This window comes from Triticum dicoccoides, chromosome 6A (genome assembly GCF_002162155.2).
Source record: "Triticum dicoccoides isolate Atlit2015 ecotype Zavitan chromosome 6A, WEW_v2.0, whole genome shotgun sequence".
In the NCBI taxonomy this organism is placed as follows: Eukaryota; Viridiplantae; Streptophyta; class Magnoliopsida; order Poales; family Poaceae; genus Triticum; species Triticum dicoccoides.
Genome location: NC_041390.1, coordinates 619,111,389 through 619,120,940, shown reverse-complemented (window position 1 = coordinate 619,120,940; position 9,552 = coordinate 619,111,389). Strand labels below are relative to the sequence as shown.

Below are 9,552 nucleotides of genomic sequence, written 5' to 3'. Positions count from 1 at the left end.
TATTTGACGAGTACCCCTTCTGGGCTTCCAATGGGCAACCTGGGGAGCAGGTGGCCCAGCACGCCACGTGCTGCCCCCTCTCACAGCTGCGCCACATGTCATGTGCTTAGGTTTCGGGTTTTGGGGTTTTTTCAGGGTTCCTTGCATGAAGTACACCATGTAAAAAGCACTGTTGTGCTTCCACATGAATCGCAGATGTACTTCTTGAAAGTGAAAATGCATAGTTGCTGAAGCACAACAGTCCTTCCCGAGAAGTGAATAGAACAAGTGTACTTCCCAAAAAAAAGCGAAAAGCACAACTGTTCTTCCCGGTCTCCTTTTTTTTATTTTCTTGGTTTTTTTCAGTTTTTATTTTTCCCAATTTCCTTTTTTTTGGTTGTAGGTTTTTCAGGTTTTCTCAGTGAAAGAAGTTTGTTCAAATCATTTAATTTTTAAAAATCTCAATGCGAGAAACCCTACAGTGAAAACAGGTCATGATTTGGACGCACGGCTCGATAGATATAACATTTTCAAAAAATGATTCTACGCAAAAAAAATTCATAAAATTCACAGGTTGTGACAAGTGTCGTACATAGTGTGCCGTTTGTCACCACCAGAGAAGGTGAAAGTGACATTTACAAAGAGTATCCTTTAACTAGTGATTTCACAAACAAAAAAAGGCAAGCAAAGTGGATAACTACCTGAATGCTCCTAGAAGGATTGCACGGAGTGTATCCAGGTCACGAGAAGCCCACTCGCAAACTGAGGCCCGTGGAAGAAGAGAGATCGTTAGTTTTCTCTTCCTTTTCTAATATTTTCATTTTCCACGGGGAGTTTCTTCACTTTTCAGTGATTGATTAGTACAAGAGGCTCGAAAATATTGACACCAATAATTAGAGACTCGAGAAGTGGAGATGTCCAGTAAAATAAAAGGAGACACAGCAAACCACCACCACCAACTAGTAAAACAAACTGTGTGTAGTACTCCTACGTAGTAGTTGTTGCTGTATCAGCTTCCAATCATTTTACTGCTCCCTCCTCCAGTTGAAAAGAATCCAACCAGCTGTCGAGAGAAAGAAGATGGTGCCAAAAGGTTCGTACGTAGTAGTCTTTGCGCATCGCCCGCCGCAGCAGCCTTGCTCTGAATCTGTGGCGGTACATCTGCAAAGGCATAGCAGGCCCACGCTTCTACCTCTTTTGCTCTGCGGTCCAAGGGCCGGAAGCCGCTTTCCTCTGGCCCATGTAAGAAAGCAGGCTCACACTGTAGCACTCCGTGCAAACTCCAGTGCTACAGTGTGGTCTAGTACTGCGCAGAACATGCAAGACGGACAATTTTCTTTTCAGCAGAAAAAAAGAAAAGAAAAGAGAGGGTTTTTTTCTTTTTTTTGCGGATCAAAAAAGAAGAGTTGCTGCAGCATGCAGTGCAGTGCACACCTCGCTCACATGCCAGATTGCCAGTGATCCCCACGACCTGACGATGTACATGTTGGCCTCAGTGAAGCCCAATTGACGAGAATTCTCTTTCTTCAATTCTTTTTTTTACAGGGAATTCACTTCATTTTTCAGTGATCGGAAGAAGAGAAAAAGAAGCACGAGACTACCAATCCCTTCTGAAAAAGAGGCTCGAAAGCAGCAATAATAGTAATTCTAGATGTGAAATTGGAGTATGGACCTGGAGCTCCTGTGATGGTAGATGAGTATGGACCTGGAGGCTGGAGCTAGGTAGCATTTCAAGAGAATCCATCCAATTGAACTGGTGCTGGAGACAAAGAAGAGGTGCCAAAAAGGAGTCTTTGGAGAGCCAGCAGCCTTCTTTTCTTCAGACTGCAGTTCTGAGATGGTGCAGTGCATCCTCTTTTCTCTGGGAGGCCCAACACCAACACCACACCACTCTCTGCAGCTGCAGACCCGACTGCTAGTAGTGCTTGCTGGGTACCAATGCTGCGGCATGCATGCATGCACACCTCACTCACTAACAAAGTAACAATGCGAGTCATCTCCACTACACTACCTGACGATCTGCGATAACGCAATCATGCTGGCTGGGCTCAGTACAGTGCCTCCCAACCAGGAACCAGCCAACATCACACGATGTGGATTCTGAGGTGCAAATACAGGAGGTCTAAATCGACGGCCACCCAGGCCGGACAGCTCACCAAGATCACATACATAATGTAGTACTACAATCATACTTTTTCTTTTCAATCGAGACCATAGAGCCTTAGGGAGAATAACTACAGAACACAATGTTCCATCAGCATAGATCATAATGCAGTACCATCCATGATCCATCCATCACAAGAGCTTCAGAACACGTACAAATTCCAGGAACACGACACGCAATTCTCCGGTCCAAATGCACGCGAGAGAGAAAGTGGTAGGAGTGGGGTGCCCAAAAGTAGCCTTTGCGCGTCACCCTCGCAGCCTTGTTCTGGACTTGTGATGCCACGCGCATCTCCTGCAGATGCAGCAGCAGCCAGCAGGTCCTCTCGCTGTTCCCTCTTTTGCTCTCCCGTCCAAACGACACAAGCCGCTTTCCTCTGGCCCCAAACCAGCACCCACACACACAACCACTCTGCGCAAACTCGAGCACTGCCAGTGTGCTCCAGTACTCTCTGCTCTCGCACAACAGGCAAAACGGACAAACCATTTCTTATCTGAAGAAGCAAAACAGACAAACCATTTCTTATCTGAAGAAGCAAAAGATAGATGCTGCAGGAGCATTGATCGTAATGCAGCAGTACCTCCACCAGGAACCAACCAAGACGACACGGTTTTGAGGTAGTACATTTCACGGAGATCATACATAATGATGTGCCATCATGGATCATAATGCGGTACCATCCATCACATCACATCACATCGCAAGAACTTCAGAACATCTACATGCTTCACCAGTTCACCCCAAAATCGATCGATCGCGGCAGCCAGCCAACGGTTCCCATCAACAAGCCATCATCATCAAATTGCCAAACATGGCCAAGAATCTGGTAAGAAGAACTTGCATGCACATTGCGCTCCCATCCCACCCAAAAAAACATTGTAATGAACCAACGACTGAATTCTACGTCGATCTCTCCGGTAGCCTGTACCAAATTCAGGTTTCGCCCAAACCTCCTATCTATCTTCTATCTGTCTGTCAGTCCGCCGGTCACCACCGAGCACCGGCGAGGGTCACTCACATGACGGCGCAGGCGTTGGGGTTCTCATCGCTGAGGAGGAACTCGGTGGCCTGCATCGCCTGCTGGTCGTAGAAGGCCGTCTTCCACAGCTGCAGCTCCGCCGCCAGTGCCTTCTCCGCCGCCTCCTTGCACTGCTTCCCGTCGCCCCCCTGCTGCTGCTGCTGCTGCGGCTTCCCGTCCTTGTTGCACCCGTCCTTCTCCTTGTCCTTGTTGTCCCCTTTGCCGGGCGCCACCACGTCCACCGGGCGGCGCAGCTTCTTGCGGAGCTTCTCCGGCAGGGCCTTGGCGTCCATGGTGCCCGTCACCGTCACCTGGTTCTTGGCCGGGTCCATCTTCACCTGCTCCACGCCTGCAACACACAATGTAGGTTCCCAATTAGAGGTCTGCGTGCTCGGCGATGCGAATGCGCAGGTACAGGGAATTCAGTCGAGCAGCTAGCGTGCATGCGCTGTGTCCGTCTCTTGAAGAAAAAATGTGGCGTGCATGCGGGATGGGGCAGGTGGAGGAGACGCAGTGCGTGCGTACCTTTGATCTTGAAGAGCTTGCAGCGGATGCGGTGCATGCAGCCGTCGCAGTGGAGGCCGGCGGAGCCGATCTTGAGCACCACCGTCACGATCACCGGCTGCCATCAAACCAAATCGAGAATTCAGTCGAGCAGAGCAATGTCATCAACAGCATACGCATACCATTACAAAGTGGCAAGAAGGATGGATAGGATCAACGAAGGACGCACCACGGCAGGCTTCTTGTTGTCCTTGCCGCCCTTCCCCTTCCCGGCATTGCCGCCGCCGCACTTGTCGTCCTGCTCCTTCTTCTCCTCCTCCTTCTTGCCCTCGCCGTCGGCGCACTTGTTCTTGTCCCCGCCACCGTCGCCGCACTTGTCCTTGTCCCCGCCACCGCCTCCGCCCTTATTGTCCTTGCCGCCGACGAGCTCGACCTTCTTCCTGGTCTTGGAGGCGACGCGGGCCTGCAGCTTCTTGGGGTCGAAGCGGCCGACGACGGTCATGGAGCCCTTGTCCACCTCCATGGCCACGCCCTCCACCCCTGCATGGCCGACAGACACGCGCAGTTACCCACCGGGCCGATCATCGCCAGAAAATTAAGGGAGAAATCATGCACGGGCATGCGCGGAGAACACAGAACAGTGCACGCGCCGCGCCGCGCACGCGTGACAGAGAGGGGAGAGGAGAGGATCGTGCTCGTACCTGGGAAGCGGCGGACGGAGGCGCGGATGCGGTGCGCGCAGCCGTCGCAGTGCATGTCGACCTTGAGCACGGCGGTGACCACGGGGAGCGGGGGCGGCGCCTTCTTCTCCTTGTCCTTGCCGCCCTTGTCGTCCTTGCCGCCGCAGCCCTTGTCCTTGTCCTTGTCCGCCTTGTCGTCCTTGCACCCGCCGCCGCCCTTGTCCTTGTCCTTGTCGTCGGCGGGCTTGTCCTTGGGCTGGCCCTCGCAGCCGCTCCCGGCGTCGGCCTCGGGCTTCTCCTCGTGCTGGCCCCCGCCGCATCCTCCTCCTCCTTCGCCTCCACCACCACCACCCCCGCCGCCGCTGCGCTTCTTCTTCTGCAGCCGCGAGACGAGAGACGAGACACGGAGACAAGGACGGTCAGAGCGGCGGAAAAAAGGAACGGGCCGGAGGCGATTTCGATCGAGCAGATGGGCGTCGACGAGGTGGTGGTCAAGCATGTACGTACCTTGCCCATGGCCGGCGCGCGCGCGTGTCCGGCCGGCCCTCCTCCGATCGATGGAGAACCTTCCTGCTCTGCCGCTGCGGCTGCGATGGGAGGGGAGGGAGGGGTTGGGTTGGGGTTTTAGCCAGAGAGAGGGAGGGGGGCTAGCTGGCTATAGGCACGCCTGCGTACCAACTCGCCCGAGGTGGCAATGGCATCCTCCTGCCGTCTGTTCGTACCCATCAGATCACCGGTGGAATCTACCGCCTCCTTTTTGACCCCACCGGCCAGCCACGCGGCACGGCACGGCACCGGGAAAAGCCGCTGCGACGGCGTGTGGCGTGGCTGTCACCGTCAGTGGGTTCCCAGTTACCGTGTGGCAGGATGGACAGTGTGCGTGCGTGCGTACGTGGCGGCCGTGGATGGCCGTGCGGCGCGGCAGGATCGCCGTGCTGCGACACGGCCAACGGGATGATGATCAATGAGGAATTGATGGATGGATTGATGTCGTCCCACGTTTCAAATTACTCGTCGCAAAAATGGATGTATCTAGAACCAAAATACATCTAGATACATCCATACCTGCGACAAATAATTCGGAACTAAAATACATCTAGATACATACATTTCTAAATATAAGTCTTTGTAGAGATTTTATTATGAACCACATACGTATATATATATATGCATTTTAAGTGTAGATTCATTCATTTTGCTTCATATGTAGTCTACCCAGTGTAATCTCTACAAAAACTTATACACCCTCTGTCCTAAAATATAAGAACGTTTTTAATACTACACTAATGTAAAAAAACGTTCTTATATTATGAGACGGAGGGAGTAGTATTTAGGAACGGAGGGGGTACTACACTCCTAGTATATTGTCCTAGTGTACCAATTAACGGACGGGTAGGGACCAAAAGACGTGGGACGTAGTACATCCAGCAACATGCCAACATGGCAACATGAATATAGAGAATCTAACTTACCGGATATCCAGTTTGGCTCTAGGGAGCACACGCTCTTGCTCTTGCGTGCCAAAAAGGGATTTTACAAATGACTCTTTTTGTTTTGAAAATAAATACATGTGTTCGTTGTCACACCCAATGGCACATGCAAATTTGCAAGTGAAAAACAAGCATACTGGCATACGTAAGAAGAGAAAGGCCGAACGCCAAATGTTGCTACCAAATCTAACACTTGATTTGTTTTTACACTGACAAAGCACTCCTATCGCATATGGCATGAAAATTGTCAAGCACACTTACCACGCTACTAACAGGGACATCGACAAAAAAACACAGAATTTTAAAAATTCTACTAACTAATTTATTTTAAAATGTGGCGGCGTAACGCGGCGGCCGGCCTTGGACGGACGCCGTGCGGTGCGGCGCGGCAGGATCGGCGTGCGGTGCACGGGCAAGGCGAGATGATTAATGCTGGATTGATGGATGGAGTGATATGTGTCGAGTGCGTCCGTCTATACGGCCGGCCGGAAGCCTCAAGCCTGGCAATGGCATTGAGATGGATCGGCCGGTCTGTTCGCGTGGCGCGTGCTTTGGCAGGTGCTGGCTGTGGCCTATACTCCTGGTACGGCCGTCGCCCATCTCGCAGTCTCCTCTGCGCGCTGCGCCTTCCCGTACGTACGTACGCACGGCGCATACACCTGTCACCCCACGGCCCGTGGACAGAAATCACATATTTGACCTGAGGCAAAAATCAATTCACAAATTGACCTGCTTTCAAAAAAAATTCACTCTGCTGATCCTTCGGCGTGACGCCCGACAGCTGGGCGTCGCACCCTACTGTGCAGCGCCCATCACTTAGGCGCCACACTTGCTGCCAGCGTGGCAGCCCTGGTCCAGCTGCGGCCCCACACGCACCTGTGCAGCGCCTAAGTCTTAGGCGCCACACATGTAATGTGCAGCGCCTAGCTCGTGGGCGCTGCACAGTCTGTGGTCCACTTGGGCTGGCCCCACCCTCTCTCCCCTCCCACCCCCACCCCACACACCCCCACCCCACCCAAACCCTAAGGCTTGCGGCCCTCCTTTCTTCCCCTCTCCCCCCCTCTCAAATCCTTCTCAAATCTTGCAAATCCGGAGTATTTGACCGTGGATTTCGAAGCCAACCCCTCCCTTAAGGTAATCTCCTCCCATCCCCTCGTTTTCATCCATAGGAATTGTCACATTTGCTCAAATCTTGCTAGTTTGGGGGAAAACCCTAGTTTTGACTTGGATTTGCAAATTTGTGTTGAATGATGTTATGTTTCTTTGCTAACTTGGGTTGGTTAAGCTTCCATAGTATGCTAGGGTTAGGGTTATGTGTGTTTGATGTTGGTGTTAGGGTTATGCTATGGTTATGGTTGTTTTATATGTTAGGGCATATGTGTGCAAATATTTTTCTTAAGTATTTACTTGATATATGTGTGTTTTTGATTATTGTAGGGATGGGGAGAACATGTGTTTATGTTCATCATGTGGACAGAGAGGCCTTTTTGAAAGGCAAAGTTGAGACGGACCCGAATGAGCTTGACATGGTGTTTGAGAGTAGTCCTAGCTATGCGGAGCTTTTGGAACAAGTGAGGAAAGATTTGAATTGGACGGACCCAAGTGACGTTGTTGAGTTCGAGGGAAGGCATAATGTTGGTTTTGGAATGCACATCCGTTGGAAGACAATGCGTGTGAACTCCGAGCAACGTTGGGTTGCATACAAGGAGACGGTTGCCGAATCTCTAGACAAGGCTCTTGAGTTATTTGTCTCCAAGAAGGTTGAGTCTACTTTGAATTTAGACTTGAACCGGAACCCCTCCCCGTTGGTTGCTAGCACTCCCCCACCCATGAACCAAGATCAAATGAGTGAACCTCAATTCACGCAACAAGATTGGCCAACATTGAGCCCGACTCCAAACAACCAAAATGAAGGTTTTGAAGAGGAGAATGATGAGTACGAGGAGGATGACAACGAAGTTGACCTCCATGACAACAATGTGGGTGATCTCGACCAATATCATGTGCAAGAGACAATGGACCAATCCATCCCTTTTTCCCGTGCATATGCATCGGACTCGGATGACGATGGTCCCGATGAAGAAGTTGATGAGGAGGGGTTCACGCCGAAGGAGGCCGAAGCATTCAAGAAGGTATTCGGGCGGGATCCCAAGACACCATTGTTCAAGGATCTTAGTCTCGCGGATGAAGCCGTTGTGGATGGTGGCAAATGCATATCTCTTGGAGCTAGGCCAAGTTCTCACCGTGATTTGGAAGACGGCAAGAACGGGATATATCCCGGTTGTGAGTTTCAATCCTTCTTGGAATTGAAGATGTGGCTCGACAACTACTCGGTTACACATTATCGTCCACATAAAGTGGCCAACTCGGATGTTAATGTGCGTTACACGGTCAAATGTGAAGTGCCAACATGTCCATGGATTGTGCGTGCAAGGCCATGGAAAGGAGGTCCCACTTGGCGCATAGTGAGTTGTCTACCAACTCACATGTGCTGGCACAAGAATGCGGATGGCAAGCTTGTGCACCAACAACACAGACAACTCACGTCCGAGTTCATTGCTTACAGGCTGTCCAACCAAATATCCACACTTCCAATAATGAGCATCAAGAGTGTCATTGACCTTGTGAAAGCCATCTTTCATTACAAGGTGAAGTACGGCAAGGCATGGAAGGCGAAGCAAGCCGCATTCAAGATGTTGTATGGCAATTGGGAGGAAGCATACAACCGACTCCCTAGGTTGTTGTTAGCTATGGCCGCCACAAACCCAGGCATGGTTCACGTGGTTGAGCCTCATGGGCACCAAACTTTGATTCATAACGGGGTGGTAAAGCTACTGGAACGCTCCTGGTGCTCTCTGGACTGGCATGTCCAGGTGTGCAGCGCCCAAGGGCAAGGCGCTGCACTGTGTAGTGTGGCGCCTTTCCCTTGGGCGCTGCACATCTGGACATTTATTAGGCTGCACCAACTCCCTCCCACCCATCCTCACCCCACACACCCCCACCCTCAACACAAACCCGAAGCTCAGTGCCTCCCCTCTGCCCTCCTCTCTCCTCCTCTCAAATCCTTCTCAGATCCGGAGTATTTGACCGTGGATTTCGAAGCCAATCCCCTCCCTTAAGGTAATCTCCTCCGATCCCCTCGTTTTCATCCATAGGAATTGTCACATTTGCTCAGATCTTGCTAGTGTGGGGGAAACCCTAGTTTTTGATAGGATTTGGAAATTTTTGTTTCTTTGCTAATTTGGTATGGTTAGGCTTTCATAGTATGCTAGGGTTAGGGTTATGTGTGTTTGATGTTGGTGTTAGGGTTATGTTGGTCTTAGGGTTGTGTTCATTGTTAAGTGGGGGTTAGGGTTGACCAATAATTTTCTGTTTTGTAGGCATGGCTTCATCCGGTTCCATGACGAGGCCACCATGTGCTAACCAAGAAGACATGCCGAACAAGTGGGAGGACACATCTTTGGACAAGGTGAAGGAGAAAGATGTCAACATCCCGCAATGTTGGTGTGCAGATGTTTGCAAGGTGAAGGTGTCCACCGACCGAAAGAAAGCATGGACGGAAGGGCGGAGATATTTTGTATGCCCGAACTATGCTTATGATCGTGCACTTCCAACTAACGCATATGACCAACCACCGGTAAGCTCGAGAAGTAAAATGTTACTCTGAAATGTGTGTCAACACTAACAACAAATTTTTATGCAGTCACCGCCTCCTCT

General features: G+C 50.9%; 1 protein-coding gene across 1 annotated transcript; it reads right to left on the bottom strand.

The window, feature by feature from the left end:
* Positions 1-2,929: 2,929 nt before the first annotated feature.
* Positions 2,930-4,945, bottom strand: LOC119314684 (heavy metal-associated isoprenylated plant protein 3-like). The gene is made up of 5 exons (XM_037589382.1): positions 4,853-4,945; positions 4,367-4,721; positions 3,895-4,205; positions 3,687-3,783; positions 2,930-3,510 (listed from the first exon to the last, which is right to left on the bottom strand). Exons 1-5 carry the CDS (start codon positions 4,859-4,861, stop codon positions 3,158-3,160), a joined length of 1,125 nt encoding a protein of 374 aa, XP_037445279.1. The 5' UTR covers positions 4,862-4,945; the 3' UTR covers positions 2,930-3,157.
* Positions 4,946-9,552: the final 4,607 nt, after the last annotated feature.

Coding starts and splice junctions, on each gene's coding strand:
- LOC119314684 (XM_037589382.1), bottom strand. Junction 4,206..4,366: donor CTCCGTCCGCCGCTTCCCAG/GTACGAGCACGA, acceptor TCGGCCATGCAG/GGGTGGAGGGCGTGGCCATG. Junction 3,511..3,686: donor CAAGCTCTTCAAGATCAAAG/GTACGCACGCAC, acceptor TGTGTGTTGCAG/GCGTGGAGCAGGTGAAGATG.